Source organism: Lichenostomus cassidix, chromosome 1 (assembly GCF_008360975.1).
Source record: "Lichenostomus cassidix isolate B80296 chromosome 1, HeHo_3.0, whole genome shotgun sequence".
NCBI lineage: Eukaryota > Metazoa > Chordata > Aves > Passeriformes > Meliphagidae > Lichenostomus > Lichenostomus cassidix.
Genome location: NC_139479.1, coordinates 77,657,668 through 77,682,068, shown reverse-complemented (window position 1 = coordinate 77,682,068; position 24,401 = coordinate 77,657,668). Strand labels below are relative to the sequence as shown.

Sequence of the window (24,401 nt, the reverse complement as noted above, 5' to 3'; positions counted from 1 at the left end):
TGGTCTCTTCGTATAGAGACAGCCTTGTAGTGTTGCTATATAGTGTTAGCTATAAGGAGGAGTGAAATCCCCAGCATGGACTCAATTTGAGTTATTTTCCAGTGCATAAACATGCTCTGTGCTTCTACTGATAAATATCTAGCAGTGAAACTTCACGCTGTGCACTCAGCATATTGCTGCAATCAATTCACAGCTTACAAACAAATATAGCTTTTTGGATCCTATCACATAAGAAGGTCTGGATGCTTGGAGTGTCTCTGGGCTAGGGCAGAGAGCTAAATGTTATTAATGCAATGCAGAGTACTTCCAAGAATAGAAAAATGGGCACGTGTAAAGCAGGTCCTCTTCAGGCATGTTCTCTGGGCTGCTGGGACAGGCACAGTACTGACCTCGGTACCAGGTGTTCACCTAAAACACCCCTCTCAGAGTCCATAAAAGGTTCTGCTTGGAAATCCTCTGTTGCTGCCTGCATACACTGATGTTTGTGTGTTTGTGAGTCTTCCCCCGGGGCAGACCATGACTGGGCTTCTGTTGCACCTCACTTCTGACCTGGGAGTTTTTACAAGCACAGTTTGTACCTTCCTCATGTCTTTAAATGGGATGCACAGGCAGAAAACTGAGAGGAAGAAAACAGAGTTTTAGCTGCCATATATATACTTGTCTACTGAAATTGAAATAGTCATTTTTAGAAGTAGAGAAAAAAGTTTGTTGTGGAAGTGATGTTTTGTTTTTTTCCTAAGAGTACCAGGTTATTAAGTGAATGCAGATTAGTAAATGCAAATCTTAATTTTCATCAGGAAAGCAAAAGCAGATTTCTAGTCCCTATGTTTGTGGAAGACAGCCTGGAAACATGACCCACGTTATATAAGAAGACTTCAACATCAGCAGTTTCCTAAAAGTTTTTAAGTTATTTTTAAGTCACTCTGGTGATGAACCGAAGAAAGAAAGATAAGATTCTTGAGGTTGGTAATACTGCACACCAATTTTTCTTGGTATTACTGTGGTAGACTCCAGTAATAGGAAAAACTCCCTGAAAAAGAAATCTGGCAAGGCAGGATGTTCAAGGATCATTTCTCAGTCTCTCACAGGTCTTTCCATTAGCAGTGCAACAGTGCAGAGCAGTCATGCTCTCTGAGATGGAGACTGTAGGTGACAAAAAAATCTTATTCTTTGTAATAATAATAGACAAAGCCAAGCCACATGCCTCAAAGTATTAAGTGTTAGACATTTGTGCCTAAGAGAAATGTTACTGTTCCATCAGGGGCTGGAAAATACTCACACCGTATTATTTTCAAGATAATAATGTGATGTTTTGTCAGGGAAAAGGGTTATTTTAAGGAAAGCCATGAAGCAGTTACTGATGAAGGCATATGGGTCCATACAGGCGAGAGAAGAGACAGTTAGGAGGAGGCTAAGAGGTGCTGTGGAAAGGGAGAGCAGGAAGATTGAGGATGATTTCAAGGGCATAGGGCAGAGAGAAAGCTTACAATATATAATATCTTGGGAAAATATGTTTTGGTGTGAGGATTTTTTGTGGTTTTGGGGAGATTTCTGAACTGTGGGAGCACTTTTTTTCAGGTATTTGGGACAGCTCGAGGTCTGAGCCATCCACATGGCTCTGCATCTGTTAGTGGGGATGCATGGACAGTTTTAGCAGGGCCTTATGCTTCATGGGAGTGTTCAGTTCGTGTGCCATGAACTTGTGCATATATCTCTGTCCCAAATATCCCAGGAAAGAAATATTCTCATTTCCAGACAGGAAATAATCAGGAAATAATCTGCATTGCTGCTCCAGGCCTCCCTTGGTCCAGCTTTGTCAGCATCAAACCACAGCTGCAGAGGACTGAGTGAGGCTTGGGCAGATGGACAGTAGCTCTGCTTCTCCTCTGGAGGGAAACCTCAGTGTCTGGGCCTGGCAACCTAGCCAGTAAAGCTGCGGAAAATCTCCTGTTTGGCTGCTTGGAGTAAATACTGATTCATTTCTTTTGCTGATTATCATGGGGTGGATACCAGCTGCTGAAAGGTGTTCGGAACAGACAACAAGGTCCTGTCCTCATTTCAGATTCCTTCTGACAGTCAGTCTGGGGAGCCTGTCAGAGCATAAGGGCCTATCCTGCTCTTGTTCCCATGGCTCACAGCCATGGTGAGGCAGGGGGAAGGTTGGGCCACTGGAGTTGGCTGAGACACAGCTTGATCTAGGTGAGCAGAAGAGGTGACTCTGGTGCTCCATCCTGATACATCAGCTGGTCTGAGGGTGGCCCTTTGACCAGGGATGGTGGATAGCAGAGCTCCTCCACACATTTGCCATGTCAGGAGCTGCAAGACTGACAAGAGGCTAAATAAGTCCCTCAGGTGTCACTGAGGAAAGGCATGCTCACTGGAAAGCATCCGTGGAATTAGCAGCTGTGAGTGAAGAGCCACCATTGGGAAATGCAAATCTGCATAAGAGAAATTGTTGGAAGTGCCACAAGGGATGTGGTATGGGAGCCACTCTTGCTTGCAGCAAATCTCCTGCAGCCAAATTAGTCTCTGGCTGCCGTAATTTGATATGTTTTCTTCTGCCAGCAGTGGTCATTTTGTTGTAGCATGGATTGTCTGTAAAATATGTCCACATTACCACTCTACAACGTCAGGGCAGGGCAAAAATTAGCTTGGTATTTACTGAGATGGTCATTAAATTGGTCAAATAAGTTAATAATCGGATGTAATGTGTGCTAAGCTAAGATTCACATCTGAGTTACAGGCAAGAGATGACACAGATTTACATCTTTCTAAAGTTTCCATTTGAAAGCAAATTCAGTACTTGTCTACTTTTGGTGTACTTGCTCAGCTTGACATCTCAGCCTGTTTCAGAAGTACTGAAGCAGCCTCCTTGTTTTATCCTCTTTCTTCTACCCAGCCAGAGCACAGGTGTAATATCCACAGTGTGTGGAGGTACGTCAGTCATAGGCAGTGTGTAGAACGCTGTGAGATTACAACTGTGAGCTGCAACAGAGAAGCCTTTTGGGAGCTGTTCTGTAACAGAGTGTGGCAGTGACCCTCCAGAACACAGAAATAATTATTAATTGGAGTCCTTTAGTTAAAAAGGTGTATGCAAGGGTAGTGCAGTAAAACAGTGTTTTTAGACTTCAAGGATACCTTGTTTGCACTTGAATAGAATGTAAGATATGTTCGACTAAGTCCTTCTTCACTAAAAATTAATGCAAGTAAAGTACTTACAAAATGTACCTCCAGGATTTTGCAGGGTGAAGCTGGTGTGGAGAAGTGTTGAGAGCTGTTCAGGAAATTTTTCTTGCCAGCTTTCTAGTGGTGATTATTTTGTGTACAGCATTATTTGTCCTCTTTTGGCAGGATAGGAAGCACAATGCAACAGAGTAGACTGAGGGATTCAAGTTCCCTGAAAGGAAGCTGAAAATTAAGATCCCAAGTCCTGTTTTGCTATGTGTTATCCCCATGAGTAACATGAAACATAGGTTTCACATCCAGAGTAGAGCACATGTGTTTGCAGCATGAGGTGGTGGAGTGCAGGGCTGAAATAGCATTTATCATCCAGCTTCCTCACCCTCTAATGACATTAGCTCCCTGATTATTTGCACAGATTTACACTTTTCTACAATAGATATTAATGTTCCTTCCAGCTAATCTAGTTGAAGTAAATATTTTTGCTGAAGGAAGAGGTCTGTGTGTCTAATATAAAATCCCTTGCCAACGAGGGAAGAATAAGGCCACTATGATACCAAGATGGCTCGTGGTGGCACTCAGTGGTGTGGTGCCCACAGCACTCACTGGGCTTTGCTGGTGGCTTTGCAGTGACCAGCATGACAGTGTTGCTGCCACCTTGTTGCTGCCAGCGTTTCTTGTTATGAGGTGCTGAATTCCTCCTTTTAGGATAAATGGGAGGACAGCTGTGTGGGTTTGGGCTCACTTTGTCCACTTCTGCCTCGTTCCACATTGCTCAGCTTGTGTACGTCTCACCACTCTGCAGGCACCTGCTGATGGTGGGTGAATTAAATCTCTTTTCATCCCACCTGACATTAAGGAAGAATGTGGCCCTGCTGGGGGTTGTTCAGGTCTGAAATGGAATGGCTTTTGCCATGTGAAGTTTTCTGACCTTGCTTGGGGGAAGGTGGATGGTTGGGCTTCCAGCTTTAGTGGTCACATTTGGGTGGGATGGGCTGCGTGTTTGGGGCAGACTTCCAACTTTTCAGTGCTTTTGAAGCAACTTTTCACTTCAGTTAAGAAGTTATAAATTATGTAATGCTATGTTTTAAAAATCAATAATCAAAACAACATTTAATTGATGCCAAATAAATTTTTGGAGGAAATTTTCCTTCCTAGAGGCTTTCCAAATACTCTTATTTTTATTATCATTCAGAACAAAGGACAGATTTTGAAATTTCAGATGTCACTGAATGAAACCTCAATCCCATTGCTCACTCCAGTCATTAACTGTTTGCATTCTGACATCAGGGATCCAGTGACTGGCCCGTGACACTCTGTTCCTAGAAATGGCTTCTCAGCACTGTCAGGGCAGAAGCAGATGGAGCCAAGCATTTCCCCAGGCAGCTTGCCAGCAAAGTCAATGGTGGGCATGCAATTTGTTGCTGAAGAAAAAGATGTGAGCAGAGCTGACTGAATTTAACCAGTTGTTTATTATTTTTAACGTTGTTTTAAATCTTACCCAAAAAAGGGATGATTTTTCAGCACAGAGGTTATCTACACGCTTTAGTCTCACTTGTGATGTTTAACAGGACGGGAACACTGGTCACTGGATCCTTAGGTCCGGCAGGTCAGGAAAGTCACCCAGGGCTCCCATAGGGCTGAAATGGTTCCCACACCCTCTATTTTCTCTGCATGGTCAGAGAAAGCCTGTAGAGAGCCTCCTATCATATTCTTCATTATTGCTCTCCCCTCTTTCCATTTTCAGGCTGTCCAGCACAGATTCATGTTTATTATTTGGCTTTCTCAGATTTTCTGTATGTCATGGTCTCCACCCTTGCAAATAAAAAGCACGAGGCACAGCCCACATCCATGGGGCTGAGGTTTCTTGCCCATTACAGAAGGGCAGCAACATTGAAGCTGCCAGCTATAAGCAGCCCTTGATATGTAGGGTGTTGTGCAAAAAAGGGTTAGTTGGTGCAAGCCAGAATTTTGCTGGGGGATGTGCTAGCAGTTCAGCAGAATGGCAAGCTGTGGGGCAGTGCTGGGATCCACAAGCTCTGCTCGTGCAGATGCAGCCCAAGCTGCCACCTGTCTCTGCTGCTGGGAAAGGCTGGGCACTGAGGGGCTGAGCCCTGGCAGTAGGAGCTCCTTGCCCACTGTCCCTCAGCACTGTGTTGTAAAGGCCCTGCTCACTGCTGCTTCACGTAATTTTTGCTTTTCTAGAGAGGTGGCAGGTTATCTCTGGTCTGTGGCATGGGGTCTGGGAGATATCCTCATGGAGTGGCTCTTTCTTTCAGGCAAAGAGCACTTGAAGGAGAAGGAAAAGTTGGAGATGGAGCTGGCAGCTGTGCGTTCTGCCAACGAGGACCAGCGGAGGCACATCGAAATCCTCGACCAGGCCCTAAACAATGCACAAGCCAAGGTCATCAAGCTGGAAGAGGAGGTAAGGCATGGACAAAATTTCTGTGCTGTGAGGATACACATGGCTCATGGTTAGGCCTTTCTTCATGCAAAGTCTGATTCTCTTCTACCCACAGTGTGGTAGGTCTTCCTATTTCCCTTGCACTGGCTCTTTTATGGAGAAAATGTGTAGTTATGCAATACTGAGCCAAACAAGCAAGCAAAGGAGACCATATATGTGTCTAGAGCAGTGCCTTCAAGGTGTAACCAGGAACAAGATCTAATTAAACTAGCTGGTGGCTGAGGTAATGGTGGGACTTAACAGAAAAATCGAAAAAAAGACTGACTACACACTGGCCTGGGACTGTGATACAGACATGTGGTGTTAGTGCATCCCATTTCTTGCCAAAGAATACCAGGAAGCTTTTGAGATGCACACAGCAACAGAGCAGTGCAGGGCTTGGTGACTTCACATCTTAAAAAATCTGGCTGATCTGGCTGTAAGCAGACTGACCAGGATTTAGAGCTACAGGTTTTATTTGAGAGCTGAAGAGAGCCTATCATACTGTGAGACCCAAGTAGTGCAAAACTCCCAAGAGGTCTTTAGGCAATAATCCTTTAAGCCTGATAATGAGAATACATACTCAGGTAGGAAGAGAAATCCAGGCATAGAGGGCTCTTTAAACTGACAGAACAATAGCTAGTAGTTGGAAGCTGAAGCTAGACAAATTCGAAGTGGAACTCATGCTCAGTTTTAACTATAACGAAGAGTGATATTATCAGTTCTCTATTAGTGGTGAAGGAAGTTTCAATTTATTGTATTCCTTAAGGACCTTCAAATCAGGAGATGTGGATCTAGAAACTATTTGAAAGTCTGTGCATTCTAGCAGATTGGGCCAGACTGTCAAAATAGGCCTTTTTGGCCCTAAAATCTCTGTCCATGGGACCAACAAAGAAGGAGAATGTTTTATGGGAAGTAAAAGAAACATAATCATTACTGCCTGAGTGGGCAGGTTGTTGGTGAGGGGAAGGCCATTGGTGAACCTCTACCCTGGCAGATTTGGTAGAGGTTCAGGCTCTGGCACAGACTGTTGGCATGATCTCAGGCAGCTCTGTTTCCCTTCAGAGCCTCATTTTCCACCTGCACCCTCCCCAGGGCTGGCTGGGGATGGGGTGGAATCCACAGGAATCTGCTGGGTGCAAGGGGTCTTGTGAGGAGCAGAGAAAGCCTTTCTCAAATACATGCAATTAATTTGTCTTAGAAAGATGAAGGGAGAATTGACCTCAGAGATTTTTGAGTGGTTTTTATTGGGGTATCTAGCATGACAGACCTCCTGTTAGGCCAGCCAGTGGTTACTTAGAGAGTGGAAGATTTAAGGTGCTATATATGAGTGCTGAAGGTATTGCTGGTTTGTACCTGACCATTGGCCCATTCTGACTCCCTGTTTAGAAACATTTTAAAAACTCCATTTCCTCAGATGGATGCACTCAGCAGCAAGAAGAGAATCACATTAAGTTTAACTGCTCCTTTGCTAGTTAGACTAAAGGCTGCTCACCATCCCAGTGTATTTGGGGAAGTCCCTTTGGGGTAGCTGCAGGAGCCAGCATATCTTTAATCTGTACATAATTCACTTGACGCTGTTTGGCTTAAAGGCAACCTGAGGTTTTCTATTTGCATTTCATTACAAAGGTCTGAATAAAGGAACGTTTTAGGTGGCAACACCTGCTTCTACACTCATGGCATCATGCAGGGGATGGGAAGAAATGTTTAGCTTGTGTCTGGTCCACAGACTGTCACTATGGTATTGGCAGGTAACATTGACTTGCTGAAGAGAGGGTAGTGAAGGCAGAAGTATATACAGTGATTTCCAGGCAGGTGGTGCAAGAACCTACCTTGTGCCTGCTGTGTTGTAGTAAATAAGTCTGCAGCCTCAGGGCTCTGTCTCTAAGAGTTAGTAAGTAGTTAGGTTTTAGTCTAGTCATCCAACAGAAATGTGCATCTGGTGGATCCTGGATTGTGGACTGGCAGAGCTGAGGAGAGGTTAGATGTTCCCCTCTAGGGAGCTCATAACCTGGCCAGGGCATGGCAGATGTTTTGGAGGTGGTAATTTCCTGCCTGGGGCACTGTAGGTGTTACAGAAGTGTTAGCCTCCTGCCCTGGGCATGGTGTATCTCAGAGGTGACATACATGAAAGTGATGCAGCGGTATTTGCCACAGTTTGTCAGAGTCCTCAGCCTGACAAACCCATGCTGATCTGGTAGCTTTTAACTTCTTTTTTCATTCTAGGGGCAGTTCAAATGAATTTTAGCCCAGCTGCTGTGTTTTAATTATTCAAGGCAATGTCAGACAGCTTGGGTGAAGTGCAGTTGATCTGAGGCTGCCATGTGTCCAAGCTCCTGCACTCCCTTTCCCTTTTGTCCTGTTTCATGGATAAATCAGAGCACTTTTTCAACCATCTCCAATGTTTCTGCATCTTAATTTTACACATGCAGAAGATAAGTTGTAGTGTTAAACCTTCACCTTAAACCAGGGATTTTTACAATAGTTGGGAATATATTGAAGAAAACGCAAATTCAGTCAAATCAAAATGACTGTTATTACTGTTAACAGAGCTTTAGCTCATGCATTGCTTTGTAAATCCACCCAGATTTCTTCTACCACCAGCATGTAATCAACAGCATTTTAAATCAAGCCTTGCAAAATAAGCAGTAGCTATTAAGTTGAATTAACATAAGATAGTGTTATATGTAAATCTGCATTATCCTGAGTGCCTGCTTGTAGAAGGATTTAATTCAAAATGTGGAGGTGGTATTATCGCAACATGTCATTTAGCAGACTGCTGCTGGAATCATGTGTCTGTTTCATGCTTTGAATAGAAAACTGAATAATTGGTGAGGGCTTAGAAAGCAGCTGTACAATTTATTTGGGGTCCAGAAGCTGTTCTTTGCTGTGAAGAGTTAAAGTGAAGAGATGGCTGAGCTCCAGTCCGTGCACATAAACATGAATCACTGAGTGGGTAAGATTAGAAAGGACCACAGTTGGTCATCTGGTCCAACCTCCCTGGTCAAGCAGGGTCATCCTAGAGCACATGGCACAGGATTGTGTCCAGATGGTTCTTGATTATCTCCCCTGAGGGAGATAATCAAGAATCTGGGCAATCTGTTCCAGTGCTTGATCACCCACATAGTAAAGAACCCCCAGGTCCTTCTCTGCAGAGCTGCTTCCCAGCAGGTCATCCCCAGCCTGTGCTGGTGCCTGGGGTTATTCCTCCCCAGGTGCAGGACTCTGCATTTGCTCTTATTGAATTTCAGAAGGTTCCTCTCTGTCTATCTCTCCAACCTGTCAAGGCCCTTCTGAAGGTCTGCACAGCCTTCTGGGGTATCAGCAACTCCTCCCAACTTTGTGTCAGCAGCAAACTTGCTGAGGAGGCATCTACCCCTTAACAAAGTCATTGATTAATAGGCTAAACAGTGCTGGGCCCAATATTGAACCCTGGGGGACACCACTAGTAACAAGCCTCCAACCAGACCCTGTGCCACCCTCTGGGATCTGCTCTTCAACCAGTTCTCAATCCTCCTCACTGTCCACTTATCCATGGTTCCTGAGTTTACCTGTGAGGATGCTGTGACAGATGCTATCAAAAGCCTTGCTGAAGTCGAAGTAGACCATAGCCACTGCTCTCCCTTCATCTGTCAGAGATGAGGGGTTGCTGTCAGAGAGATTAAACATTGCTATTTAGTGTAAGAAGAAATAATGAGATGCAGTGTTTGAAGGCTGAATCTGAACAAATCAGGCTGGAAATAAAGAGTTAAGAGTAATTAACACTGAAACAATCTACTTAAAGTGATAGTGGATTCTCCATCTTTTATAGTCTTTCATTCAAATCTCCTATCTGTAGAATTCAATTGCTCAAACTGGAGTTACAGTTCTAGCACAGATATTTTTCCAAGACCCACTCATCTTTACTCAGATTTATTTGCTTGGATCATCCTGTTTTGAGCCTTAGCTCTTCTTCATCTTTATTTTCCTAATCCCTGAGACAAGGGCAGTGTTCAGGCAGGTTTGCTGATCAAGTGAAGTGAATTGCTTAATTAAATTCTTCTTGCTCTATCTAGATCACAGTTTGGAAACAGAACTAGAAGTAATTTGCTTAAATTGCATAAGGGAAAGCCAGATTAGGCATTAGGGTAAAAGTTTTCTGGCAGTAAAGGAAAATAAGCTGTGAAGTAGTTTGCAGGGATAGGTTGTGGAGTTCCTACCCCTAGGTGATTTTGTAAACAGCTTATACAGGCATGTGCCAGGTTTTAGGTACAGCTGATCCTACCATGCAGAGGGAGGATGGATTGGTACCTCTCCAGGTGCCATTCATGTTTTGTTTGGGTTTTTTTTTTCTTTTTGGAGTCTGTGTGTCTGTGGGGTGTTGGAGCTTAGTGTCACAAGTCTCTGACTGTAGTTGCTCCTCCCTTATCATGCTTCACTGGCAACCCATTAATTTGAATTACAACATTTTGTACTTTGTGTTTTAAATGCATGGGTGATTTTTTCTGGTTTATGAATCTACATGCAGAATAGAAAAGTCAAAATTACCTCGAGAACCTCCCTATGAACTTATGAATATGAGAACTGTCTTGTTACACATCTGCAAAATTATTCTCAAAGGCAGTAGACACACGAGCATCGCCTCACCCCCAAGGGCAGAGGTGTGTGAGTGTGTGAACCCTGGGGCTTAGAGGGCTGCTCCAAAGCCAAATTATGGCTTCTGTGATACAGATGGACTCTGCAGCATCTGGCAGGACGTGGGAGAGCAGATGAGGTCTACTGCTGAGGAGAAACCCTGGGGGAGCTCCCTAACCCTCTCTCATCCATGCTGGTGTGGCTGGAGGTGACACAAACACCTTCCTATTGCCAAAATAGCACATTCAGCAAGAAGCCTCTGCTGTGTGGGTCTTGCCAAGTTGTGAGCTCCTGAGGAATGCAGTTTTCATGCTGCTGCCAGAGACTAGTGGGGATTATAATCTCATTAATTTTCATGGAAAGCCCAGGGAGCTGTAAGCATTAGCCTGGATTGCAGCAGGGCTAAGGAGGTCACACTGCCAATTGTTGGTGCCAGTTGTTAGGGAGGTTTGTTTAGGCCAAGCTATGCTTTTGCTGTGAGGAAGCCTGTATCTCACTTCACCTGTGACATGGATGTATTTAGGGTGACAGCAGAGGAAATCATACCCCTTTTTTGGGGTGTGCTGCTTGAGCAATCTCTGGCTGTAAAACCCTGCATTGCAAAATCCTTGTGTCATGTTTAGTGCCTCAGTAATTGCATTACAGATGTAAAGAGGCCTGGCTTTAGCTGCTGGGACATCAATCTATAGGTCATTGACAAGCCTATAGGTCATCCTGCTCATTGACAAGCCTATGGGCAAGATAGAGTAGGTGGAGCACTTCTGTCTGCTGGCACTCTGCTTGTTCCACATGCATTGAACAAATATGCTGGACTGAAAAAAGAACCCCTCAGTTTGGGTACATGCAGTGTGCCAGGTGTCACCAGTCAATAAAACCCACATGGGATTCCTCTTTACTGGAGGTTAACGGGTCCAGCCTGTGTGTTTGCCAGAGTATCCACCAACATGACAGCTCTTGCTTAGAAATGGCTGGGGGGGTTCATGGTAAGCAGATCCCTAGTGGGTGGAAGATCTGGGCAGCATTCCTTCCAGAAGGGGTAGCTCTGCCCCAGCAATGCCTGCTGTGCATATTCCCTGCCCATCAAAGAGGCACCATCCTTCCCCTAGAGAAACTCTTGGAAGCAAATGACCAAAGCCATGCTGTAGCCTAGTGAACACCTGCAAGTGTGCAAGGATCCCAGCGGCCCAGGGTGGGGTACAGTGCCCTGCAGACTGCTGACCCCTGTACCCCACAGCTGCGCAGGAAGCAGGCCTACGTGGAGAAGGTGGAGAAGCTGCAGCAGGCGCTGACACAGCTGCAGGCAGCCTGCGAGAAGAGGGAGCAGATGGAGCGGCGGCTGCGCACACGGCTGGAGCGGGAGCTGGACTCGCTGAGGATGCAGCAGGTGAGGACAGGGTGGTATGGGCAGGACCCCAGAATGGGGTTTTTGGTGTTGATTTTAAGAGAGATGGTCACTTGCAGCCCTGCCAGGTTGCAGCTTGGTTTTGGGTTCAGGCTGTTGGGCTTTCCTCCTAAACCATTCCTTTGGATAGGGTTGTGGGTCATTGGAAGTGTTCAAGGTCATGTTGGATGGGGCTTTGAGAAACTTGAGCTTGTGGAGTTTTCCCTGCCCATAACAGGAGGGCTGGATTTAGATGATCTTTGAAGGTCCATTGCAACCCAAACCACTCTATGATTCTTATTCCTGATCTTCAGCAGAGGATGGGGCCATTCCACAGTGGGACTCTGGACACAGCTGAGCCCTGCCTGCTGCTGTGCTGGGACATCCTGGCTCCCTTGCCCAAGGGCAGGAAGGGGAAAATGTCCTTCCAGGTTTCTCTCTAGCAATGACAGATTGTGCAAAAATCAGGTCCACACAGAAGGAGGAGAGGAAAGATGCAGTACATGTGAGATTTACTCCAAAAATTTTGGCTGATGTTCCATTGAAAAGGCAAGGTAGGGTGATGTGGGATCTGGTAGGAGCAAGACCCGGGTCCCTGTTTGTTCTGTGTAAAGTTCGATGTATGTGGTTCACAGAAACCTCAACCCATGACAGATCTGGAGCCAAGTGACGTCATCTTCAGACAATAAATTACATATCAGTCCAGTCCAGAATGGGCTAGGAGTATAGAATTTGCATTTCTATGTGCGTCCTCTTGGGTTTTGGCAGCCCTGTGTCCTTAGAGGGGTATTTTTATGCTTGTATTTTATGCACAGTTATTCCTTTGTTATAATACCTTCATCCCTAAGTCCCAAAGTCCAATTGTCTTTGAAAAGGAAAAAAAAAGTAAGGCTTGAGGAGGTTGCAGGGAGAATTTCCAGGCTGCAGCCCCCAGCAGGTGCCAGATACATGGGTAATGGCTCTGGAGCAGAGCAAGCAGATACGCTAAATGTATCAAACTACAGCTCGGGGAAAAACCAGCAACATAAGCAAAGCATGATGCTCTTGGAACTCTTGAAGGGCTCACTCAAATCTGTCATCGCATGCATCTGCTACTATAACCTTTCCTTATTTATAAGCCATTAGTGGACACCAAAGCAGCTGTTACACAGGGCTTGTCCTGCCAGAAAGCAGAGGGGCTGATCCTGCTGGCAAATGCCATTGGGAAATAGCTCTCCGGTCAGGGTCAGTGTCAGGGGTTTGCAGAGTCATGAGGCGGCCTGATCTGAGAGCATCCCCTTCCTTGTGGCAGCCCCAGGGCAGGGCAGGTCCCCCAGCACCCTTCCCAAGGTATCACTCTGCTGCTGCTCCCTGCAGACCCTTCTCATTCATCTTGGCTCTTTCTTGCTGCCATAGAAATGTGTTAAGTTTTTTTTGCCCAGTCCAACATGGGCTTGGTGTTTAAGTCTTAGCCAGCTCTCTTCCAGCTTAACAAAGGAATGATATGGGGTGTGACATACTAATGTCATTTGAGAAAGAACATTTGAGAAAAATACAATTAAAATTCAAGTGAATGTATAACTAGAACTAAGAAAGGCTGGGATACAGAGACAAATTGATATATTAAGTAACAGGGATGGACTGTCACTGAAGTCCTTGTCTTAGAAGTTCAGGCTGTGTCTGTTCATTTTGAATGAAAATTCCTCTGTAACTTACAGATTGTTTAATTTTAAAAATTTTTTGGCACTGTAGTTAGCAATTTGATTTTGGGTTCACATAGTTTTCATATGGCTGCACCCATTCCATCTAGTAAGTTCTAAGAGGAAGGATACTCTTACCTTCTCGTCTCACCTATCAGCTTTGAGAGGAAACCTTGGGGTCTTTTTACTATTGTTACCTATACTTTTTATTTATGAGCCACAACACTGCAGAGAATGATGTGGCATCAAAATACCCCAGCTTTTTGCTTCAGAGCTGTCTTCTCTGAGTTATCAAAGTTATAGCTGCTGAAACATTTTCTTACTGCAGAGAGAAAAAGGAGATTTTCTTTTCTTATTTTTGCCAGAGTCAGCAGAAGGGACCCAGACACAAGGAGACAGTGAGTCAGAATCTCTTCAGTCCCTGGCTTCCCGGTAGCTGAGTCCAAATGGCAAATCTTCCCTATCACTGATGCACAAGTTGGGACTAATAAACAAACCCTTTCCATCAGCATCACAGGCTCAGTGTGCAGGGCTGGCAGATGTTTTGACTTAGAAGATGGCAAGCACCCGTGATGTCCCTAGAAACCATTTGTAGGCCAGGACCACACTTCCAAAATAGTACATTCCTGCCAGAGATTTGACTATATTTTTGCAGGAGCGGAGTCACAGTCATTGTTCCCAAGGGCTGCTCCATATTGAATTTCCAGAGAGCAGCTTCCAAACACGTTGTTACTGCACCAGAGGCAAAGGCTGCAGGCCTCTCCTGGTATCTCTAGTTTCAATGGTACAGCTTTGCCAGTGGAACTTCAAGGTGTAGCATGAATGAGAAGCCAGTGCTCCTGGGACATGGTTTCCTCTTTAGCACAATACTGTTCACCATGGAGTGTAACAAATCTCTTGCATCTTTTATTTAAAAATCCATTTATTTCTACTGAGTTCTCCCAGAGCTTCATGCCTCTCCCCTCTGTGTGCACTCATCCCTCTGCTGAGCCAAGGGCTGGATCTCCATCTGCCTCCACTCTCTATCAGCCATGAGAGGAGCTCAGGGCAGCTACCCCTGCTGCTTAGGTGACTTAATTAAATGCTGTAACTGGGTGGAATAAGTCCTGCCTGGATAAGCACTTTTCTTTCAGCATAGATGGAAAGAGTTACGCGCCCATTGCTGCTTGTCACCATCCAATGGGAGCCACCCCACTGTGCCTGGGGATCTTCTGCCCCTCTAATTAGAAAGTTAGCTTCTACACCATGGAAGGTATCTCCTGAGGGCATGTGAAAACTAATGTGCCAGGAGGGACAAACTTAAATGCATGTCTGGGATATTTTCCCAGCTATTGCTATTTCAACAGGTTACGTATAACTAGGTCACAAGGTGCTTTTTATCAGTTTTAATATATAAATCCTCTGGTAATAACTGTCTGTCCATACTGAACACTGCCCAGCCATGGACATGAAGTCCCAGCAAGAAGAATATCTTTGAACCTTCATTGCTTCTTTACCTACCAACTTTTTTTCCTGCTTTTTCCCTTGGCCTGGGATATCCCAGGAAACCTCTGCACATCCAGAGCAGCAGCCAAATCCCTGCTTCTGTCAGCATGGTCTGGGGAACCATGTGCTGGGGTTGCACATAAGGTCAACTTGCCTGTTCCTCCTGCAAGCTAAGGGGTTTAGCCTGGGGTTTCCACCTGCCCTTGTCAAAAGACTTGGGGATGTCCTTGTGTGCTCCAGAGAAGTGAGGAAAAGAGGGTGAGCAGCTCCCATGCTTGGCAGTGCATGAATATCTGTTGCTGTTTCCACTGGCAGAGGCAGGGCAGCTACCAGGCAAGCAGCCTTCCAGAGCACAATGCTCCAGCCCTCATGGAGCTGGTGAGGGAGAAGGAGGAGAGGATCCTGGCCTTGGAAGCTGACATGACCAAGTGGGAGCAGAAGTATCTGGAGGAGAGTACAATCAGGCACTTTGCCATGAACGCTGCAGCCACAGCTGCAACAGAGAGGTAAGATGACTTTGCTGCAAGCAGACAGCTCTGTTTACCATGGTAAGCATGGGGAAATTATACAAAATGGGTATTTTCCTTAGGCTGGATGTTGCTTGCCTTTCCCTGCTGAGTTGCACTGCCAGGGTTAATGCACCTCTCTAGGGTATCATGCCAGTGAGATACAATAGTTGGTTAAGACAGGATTTAGGATTTATCCTTCTGACCAGGTCCCAGGTTTATCAAATCTAGGCATCAGACTCAAGCAATGGTGACTGGCAGTCTCAAGGTACCAAATCACACAGCACGGGTAAGGCAGCTCTTCCCAGCACACTGGGGCAGTGAGAAGGGACTTTCTATATGACTGCATCCATCCCATGGTCTGCAATAAGGTTGTTTAACCTAGTTTTAAAAACCTCTAATGAAGGAAATTTTGTTGTCTAAATCCCCTTTTTCACCACTTCATTGATCTTCAAACTAAAATGTTTTTCCTGATAGCTAAGCTAAATGTCTTTCCTACAAATTACCTACACTGATTCTTGTCCTTCCCAGGCGTACATGATGAACAACAGAACACTGTTGATGTTCAAACAGCCTTGTAAATATTGGAAGACAGATACTTCCTGTTGTATCTTCCCTGGTCTAAACTAACTTCCTTCTTTCAGCCATTCCTGCCATGTCCTAGTCCCTTTCCTATTCACACTGCATATGTCTGGACTATCTGTCTCCAGTTTGTCTGTTTTCTTTTGCACTCCAGTCTAAGCAGCAATTCCTGTGCTGTTTTTCAACTTCCAAAGAGTAGAATTTTGTTACTGGTTCATGATGTAGTCTTGTTGACTTGGAATCTGGTGAGTCCCTCTGATGGCTGACCCTATCCTGGATGGCTGTTAGCCCTGTGTGAGTCACCCATGATTCCAGCATGCTCTCTGTTCATTTAACCCAGTTAAATTAATGGCATTAATGACCCAGCCCAAGCCAAGAGTATCCTGCAGCAGGATGCCCCGATGCCAGGCAACCATCTGCTTGACAGACAACCATCGCTAGCTTGCTATTGGAACATGGGCTTGGGGCTTTCTTTGCCAATCTCCTTGCAAAAGCCACCCTCCCAGTCTCAGGAGCCTGACTCACCGTGGTGAACCTCTTTGGCAGGGATGCCTCAGCCCCCAGCCACTCACACAATGGCAGCTACGGCGAGACGGCGCTGGAGATGCGCGGCTGGCAGGAGGAGGAGGAGATCGTGCAAGCCAACCGGCGCTGCCAGGACATGGAGTACACGTAAGGGACACTGTGCCATTCCTGCCTGTTGTGGGGCTGGGGTCAGATAAACCAGGATGCCCTTCTGTTCCTTCCTACATGCCTGAAAAGGGTGGGCTTGGCTTCACTTTGATTCAGTTTTGCTCTTCAGCATTAGAACTGGGATTAAACAGTTGTTGTCATTAGATAATTTCCTCCCTACCTTCCTGTTAAGCGTTCTGTGGCAAACCCAACATTTTTAGAAATCAGAGGCTGTTCCACTATTAAAGTAGATTGGCATGCAAGGACACAAATTTGCAGACAGTTTTATAAACATTGTGTATTTGTTGCTTGTGGAAAATACCAATGATTGTTTTTGCTGGGTTTGGGTTTGTACTCACAGATGCAAGCTAATCCTGCTTGCAGGGAAGTAGGGCAGCTTTGGCACTGGCTTCATAAAGATAGATTAGCATCTTGTGTTTACATTGCAAATTAAACATGTGGTGATAAAAACTAATGCTTTCACTGCTTTGCAAAATGCACCTGCATTGTACTAAATATCGTACAGCACAGTCAGGCTAGTAATTTAACTGTTACAGTGTACAATTTTTTAAAAAATGTAGTTTTTTAGTTGTTCAGTATGATTTAGTGTTAATAATTTCTGGAGAAGAGTTCAGATAATACCATTTTCTTAGTGATTTGAGAGTCTTCAGTGTCTGTATGAGAAAAGTCGTGAGCTTTGCTCCGCTCTGAACACCATGTGCTGATTGTTTCTGCAGCAGTGAGGGAGAAGGAAGAGCCCAGACCACCTCTGAAAAAACCAAAGGGAACCTTTCCACTCACTTCAGCAGGTCTTTACTCCAGCTGACAACAGACCTGAATCCTGGGGTTAACTCAGTCTGCTAAAGCATGGTTTCCAGATTTGGCCCCAGTGTATTACAGGGGTGAAAATTGGCTATTGTGTTTGTGTTGTGAAGGTAGCAATGTGCAGCCTGGTCAGGATACTGCCCAGCGGTCCTCCTGGGTTAGTAGAACCACAGCACAGATGGGTTCCAGCTTAATAGCTGGAAATGCTGTCTGTTTTGAAGTGTATGGTTATCCTTGGAGGAACTGCTGGGAGCTGTCTTGTCCAAGTGTCTCAAAACCAGAGAGGACAGAGCAGCAGGCCATCTGCCTTGGGACCTCCCTGCTGCTCCTGGTTGTGGAGACCTGCCTGGATGAATGTTTTTTCCATTCCTGTAAGCAGAGCATTCCTATTTTGGCAGAATAAAGAACCTCCATGCCAAAATCATTGAGAAGGATGCCATGATCAAAGTCCTTCAGCAGCGCTCCCGAAAGGACCCTGGGAAAGCTGACAGCGCCAGCCTGCGCCCGGCTCGGTCTGTGCCCTCCATTGCTGCTGCTACAGGTGTGCATTCACGCCAGACCTCACTCACCAGCAACCAGATAGCTGAGGAGAGGAAGGAGGAAAAGCTCTGGAAGGGAAGCATAGGTGAGTTCAGCTTTTGATTAAGCTTTGGCTCATCCACCACTTTATCCTAATCCTTCTGCTTGAGCTTAGCAAAAGTGTCTTGGCACACATTGCCCTCACAGCTCATTCCAGAGTACTTTCCATGGGCAGGATGTGTGTCCTTGTGCTTAAGTGAAAAATTACTCATTCTTTAACCTTACATTGTATCTTAATTACATTTTTAATCATATTAAATCATTCTGCACTGATCATAGAAAGCCATAGTTGAGGGAAGTCCTGCCAGATACAAGCACATAATGTTTGCAGCTTTATGGGAGTAAGTAACACATTTGGGCTAGAAAAGCAAGCCTGAATAATGTTAATCAAGAGGGTGAGTATTGCTGTGGGTAGGACAGAATGATGTGATGTGGCAGATAAATGGGAAAAGCAGTGTAGGTACTGCCTGTGGTTTGGGGCCGTGTAGGGTGGAGGCGTGCAAGGCTGTGTTGGAAGTAAGTGCCACTGGGATGGGTGTGCAGAAGGGGATGCAGGGAGGGAAAGCTGCTCTCAAAAAGCTGTTTTGTAGGAAAGTATCATATGGATGCCAGAAAAAGCAGCAACAGGGGGAAAAGCTAAGCCAAACTAAATGACCGGAGGCATACCCAGACCAGCATCTTGTAGCTCTGGAGTGGAATGGGGAACAGCACTTAGATTTGAGTCAGGGTGTGACTGACCTCTTTGTGTTTTCAGGGCTGCTCTTGGGAAAGGAGCACCACGACCCCCCATCAGGCCCCTCACTGCCTCCTCCTCTGCCCTCCTTGTCTTGCCTGCCCATCCCAGCGCCGGCAGCCTCCCACGTGAAGACAGGCAGCAAAGACAGCAGCACCCAGACGGACAAAACTGCTGAGCTCTTCTGGCCTGCCACAGCCTCCTTCCCCGGCCGGGGACGCCTGGGTGCCACCCCATCACACAGCCCAGCCCCACGGCCCCTGGGGACACGAGTGGCCAGCGAGAAACTGGGTGAGCTCTGCCAGATCCGTGTCAGTACAGAATGTCAGTGCCCCCGGGGCTGTCAGCAATCCCCAGAGACACACCAGTATTAATGGGGGGAAGGTGTGTAAGGTGCAGTGGAGGTTTCTTCTGGGAAACTAAAATTGTACGGAGAGAACTTTCTAAGGCTGCCTGGAGTGGCTTTGCAGAGCTTTGTGCTTGGCAGCTTCTGTAGAGCTCCTTTTGCCTGTGGCAGACAGAGTTTGCAATTATTCATGCTGCCAGATATAAAATTGTAGAGTTTCACACCTTGAAAACACTCCACACCTGCTCACATACTCAGACTCTTCTCTTTTTTTCTAACTGAAACCATGGTTAGTTAAAACTCCATTTCCTCCCTAATTTTCAAAGGAAAGCTGGGGAGAATAGTAAGGAGAAAGTGGAGATCTTTTTTTAGCGGTGAAGAAGGACAATTTTAATTATTTTTGAAAGGTGGAAACTGCTGGTTTGCAGCCCTAGCAAAGGAGAGATTTATTTTATGCACATTATTTTGTAAAAACCTGTTTCTTACACATTCATCTCCTCTCAAAAGCAAGCTTTCCCTCTAAAAACATGTTACATATCATTAAAAGGGCTGACTATCACAGAACTAGAAGGTCTTTAGTGTCCCTTCCAACCCAGACCATTCTATGATTTTACCCAATAAGGCTCTTTGGTCTGTATCTCTTAAATACCATCTTTGTGTCTGTCCTTGGTGTCTGCACACCAACACACCTGCTGTCATTGTGCAGGGAATTCAGCGTCACACATTCTTAGTGTCCTGAACAAATTTGGCTGTCAGTATGTAGGATATACAGGTAATACATGCCTCACCTTCAGGGAATGAGTTGATACTTGCTTTAAACAATTTGCTGTTGAATTTGGGCTGAGGACCAACTTTCCCTTGTTTCTGTTGCAGAGAACTCCAGCCACGGGAAGCTGCCTGACAGCAAAGGCAGAGTGAGCAGCCTGCTCCATAAGCCCGAGTTTCCAGATACAGACATGATGGAAGTCCTCATCTGAGCAGAGGACAGCATCTCTGGGGTTTTGTGTGTGCACAGCCAGGCCTGAGATGGTCCTCAGTGTGCCAACCTCGAAAATTAACCCTGAGAGTCTGGAAAAAGACAAAGTTTGTGCCCAAATTGAAGCTAGAGTCTGATATGTTGAGACTTTTGACCAGGCAAGAAGTCAAGAGCACTGAAGAGGAGTGATGAAATGAATGTCTGGGATTTTCTGAACAGAAAGGGTCATTGAAAATGGAAAGTGCTGTGAGAAGGGGATCATTGAGGAAAAAGGAAACCATGCTTTCTGGCTTGAAGAGAAAGTAGTGAAGTTACAGACTGGTTGCACGCTGCTGCTCTGTTTTCCTGCCTCTGCAACAGGACAGGGAGCGAAATCCTGTCTTCTTGGAGGCCAGAGAGAGTTTCTGAGTAATCCAGGAAAAACTTGCATCTTCATCAGTATCAATGCATTTCTCAAAAGCTTTGGTCTCAAAAATTTCACTTCTTAATTTTTGTGAATAATTGGTCTGTAGGTGTACACGGCAGGTTCTTGTAAGTATTTGTTTGAAGTGGCATTGGTGTGGTTTTCCTGGGCAGGGAGGTCAGGTGCCTCTTTCCTGGCTGGACAAGTGTTGCTCTTGGAGCTGGATTTACAGTACAAATATTCATGTCTTGCAACCTCAGAGCTTGCTGAGACTTCTTTTTTTGGTAGGAGCAGTTGTTGGCTGGAATTCTCCTGGTAGATGAATGTAGAAGGGGGAGGGGGGACCCTGCTGAAGCAAACCCTCTTGTAACCATAGGAAGATTTCAGGAGGGAAGGTTTGGGGAGGATCCTAGCAGCTTCTTAAAGGGCTGTGCAATACAGACCTCCTTCAGAGGGGAGCTGCATGGGTGTGTTTTTAGAGGAGTTAAGCTGGGTTTGCATGTAAAATCAGAAAATACCTCTTTCTGTGCACTGGTGCATAGTATTGGACAAATCAGTGTGCTTGTGGTAAGAGCAAGATTTTTCCTTACTTTCAATTCTTACAGCCAAATCCTACCTTCCTTGAGCATACAAACACAGTTCAAGCTGATGTGGGACTGGACATTAAGGGGTGTAGGAGCAGGCTGGGAAGGGTTTAACTGCAAAGCAGTACGTGAGCATCATGTGTTTTCTGTGCTGAGCTGCAGTTTCTTTTCACCTTATTTTACCCAGGATAGAACATTTCTCATTTTCAGCTTTGTCCCTGAATCCAGTAAGAGGCAGCCAACTCACCCGCTGTGTTCCTCGTGGCTTCCTGCACTACACATGCCGATAGGGAAATTTTCCTCTGTGAGGCATTCCTGTATTTTTTGTGGCTTTGTGGTTCCTGAGCCTTGTGGTGCACTGTAATGACTTAAAGGAGAGCTTGGCTGTGGGAAAAAGGGTGATGGGATCTAATGTGAAGCTGCTTAGAGTGGAAAAGTGATGGGTGCTAGAAATAATCATGCACTCAGGGCAGGCTTGAGGTCACTTCTTTCTGTAGGTAACAAATCAGAGCCCTTGACTGCTGAGAACACCAGGCACTTCAAACTCTGCTTTCACCAAAAACTGAAGTCCTTGTGAACTCAAAGCCTTCACAGGCTAGAGCCTTGTGCTCAATACTGCCTGGCTGATACCTTTATTTAAAAAACAAAATTGCTATGTTAAAGCTATGCACTTACTTTTGCGTGTACCTAGACTAGACATATGTTGTTGTCACCCTCTTTCTGAGTTTTGCACTTGTTAAACAAAGTAGTAGTAGGTAGGTTGTGCGGGAAGCAAACTGTGTGTTTCAAGTATTAGCAGCTTTGCATTGTGAAACCAAAGGTGTAAAACCCTTGGAAGATGTTACGCAGCTTAATATATGCCTTGTAAGATAATATTATTTTTTTCTCTGAAGTTAATTTAAACGTTGTAATTGTTTGCATAAAAGCAGGGACCGCACGTGACATCACTGCTGACCCACCTCCGTGGCCCTTCCTCAAGTGTCTGTGGCAGGAGTGGGGCAGGAGAAAGACAAATCAAGGGAATACAAGTAACATGTTGGTGAATATTTAATTGCATCACTTTTTATCCAAGAAATAAGGATACCCAGGTGCTTGGAAGTCCCTAAGCATTTTGTTACCAGCTGTAATATTTCTTTTGCTGAAACTGTTCAGTAAGTTGTGTGCAGGCAGACAGTGAGGCGTCCAGCAGAAACAGTGCTGGATCAGCATGGATCAGCTCTCAGTTATGTTTGGGAGTGGTTCAGCTCAACTTCTCTAAGTCAGCTAGACTACAGCACTCCTCCTTGTGGAGACCACAGTCTCCAGTTTCTGCTAGCCAAAGCTGGGTTTACACTTGGTGCTGCCCCAGATTCATGGTCACATACAGGAAACTGTTAGTGTGTAGGTGACTCTTGTAGGCAACAGCTCAAATAAAGCAAAAGGTTCATTCTCACCAATTGTGTTGAACTCAAGAGATGTTAGTTTTCCTGGAGGGAAGGTCTGGAGGACTAGTGTGTCTCCCCCAGCCCCAGCACTAGCAGGATTTGCATGGAGTACTACTGCCATATGTCAGCCCCGCTCAGCAGAGCGGCACAGCTCCGTTTGTGATGGCTTTCCCAGCTCTTTGAACTGTTTTGTGTTTTTGGGAAACTGTGCTGTAGCCATTCCAGGTGACGTTGGTGGTAACTAGTTGTAAAATACTGTCATTTTTTATTGTTGTTGGTTGTATAGAGAAGTTTGTGTACAGTGTTGTACAGCTGGAGGGTTATTTGTACATAGGGGGGAAATGAAGGACATTATGTGTCACCCCCAGCAAATGTTGATATTGTTGGTCAGCCAAAGATTTCTTATTCTTTGCTGTTTAAACTTGTGCCTTACTATTGTATATAATAAATGTATAAACGTTTATTTTCTCACTTTTCCAGTGTGAATACATTCAGTCCTCTGGAAGAAAGGACTTTTAAAACAATTCTTTAAGCTTTGCACATAATGTGCTAAGACTAAGAGGGGATACCTTGGGGACTTTTAAATTGCATCTTTTCTATTTTTCACAGTTGGTAATGAAAGGCCCCACAGCAGGAGACACCAGTAGGTGTATATGGCCATGAAATCTCCAAGGCAGAGGATCAAACTGGGAGCTTGCCCAAGCAAGAAGAGCATGATTTTAGTGAGATCAACTTCACTGGAAGGAAATGAGAGTGGAATCTTAATGAGATACTTTGATGAAGATCTAAATAAGTTTTAGCCCTATGTTCCTGCTAAGCATAGCACTCCCATGATTTTTTAATATTTTGTTCTTGAGATTCTGGGGCTTCTGTATATTTGACAGATGCTGGATCTGTGCAAATGAGGTACCTAAATACCTTTTATATCTAGACGTTCTTGAATTATATACTGTCCTCAGCAAGGAATAAAGATCAGATCCCATTTCATTCCGTAGTGCAGGCAAGGGGAATGCTCCAGCCTGGTGGAAATACTGTTCCTATGTTTGTTTATGCAACTGAAATAAATGGGGGGAAGGGAGCAAAAGTTATCCAAGTGTCTGGCTTTGAGCAAGGGAGGTTTGCTCGGCAGGCTCTCACATGCTCTTGAAAGTGTCTGTTAAAAAATTCCTGAATCAGGTCCCAGGGAACTGCAGGCATGAAAGGTATGAATGCCACTAAGGGCCTCTTTCTCCTATGAGTTCTCTGCCTGTCCCAACCTTCTCTCCCCAGATCCTTGCACACATTGAAAAAACCAACCTGCCCTGAGCAGGAGTGTGTCAGCAAAGATCCAGGGGGATTGCAAAAGCTTGAGGATCAGTTTGATTGACCCAGATCCCAGCACCTTGTGTTCCCTGTACAAGCACAGATCAGCCTGACCCATCTGATCACTCCATTTTCCTTACATGGCAGCTGGAAGTATTTGTTGTGCCAAGAACAAAAATTTGCTGATATGTTGAGATTGTGGCTTTTCAAATTCCTTCAAGTCAAGATTTGACAGTAAAATTTGGCACTTAGTTTAGTTTTTCAAGGCCATGGAAGAAAAGTAACAGAGGCCAAACCAATATTAGGATGGGAAAAGCCTCATGGCCAGCTGCATTCAGGTATAACAAGGAGGGGGCTTATTCCAGTTTTGGGTTGTCTTCACCACAGATGCTCTGGCCAAAGAAAAAAAGTCACTGTAACACTGTCTGCAGGTTAAATACATTTTGCACATTAACCTCAGGAATAAACATGAAAAGAAGCAAACTTCCAGAGTCAGTTTGTTTAGACATTAAAATCCACTAGTTCAAAAGTAGGCAACGGACTTACAAAATGTCAGGAAAGAGCTTAGAAGAGTAAAAATCAGCAAGGTTGCCATTTAGAATAATTAAAAAATCAAGTCCCATCCAAAATGGGGACTGCTCTCCTCCATGGGGCAAGAGTGTTGTTCAAACAGCAGCCTTTGGGGAA

At 45.1% G+C, this 24,401-nt stretch overlaps 1 protein-coding gene across 2 annotated transcripts in view; it reads left to right on the top strand.

Moving 5' to 3' along the window:
• The window catches only part of AMOTL1 (angiomotin like 1), a 70,119-nt gene extending 47,236 nt beyond the window's left edge, over positions 1-22,883 (top strand). For both annotated transcript variants that reach the window (XM_085064816.1, XM_085064825.1), the window contains 7 exons: positions 5,460-5,605; positions 11,472-11,621; positions 15,098-15,288; positions 16,417-16,542; positions 17,766-17,992; positions 18,701-18,970; positions 19,899-22,883. In XM_085064816.1, coding sequence (XP_084920942.1) covers positions 5,460-5,605; positions 11,472-11,621; positions 15,098-15,288; positions 16,417-16,542; positions 17,766-17,992; positions 18,701-18,970; positions 19,899-20,002 — 1,214 coding nt within the window. In that variant the 3' untranslated portion in view covers positions 20,003-22,883. The remainder of the gene's footprint in view (positions 1-5,459; positions 5,606-11,471; positions 11,622-15,097; positions 15,289-16,416; positions 16,543-17,765; positions 17,993-18,700; positions 18,971-19,898) is intronic.
• Positions 22,884-24,401: the final 1,518 nt, after the last annotated feature.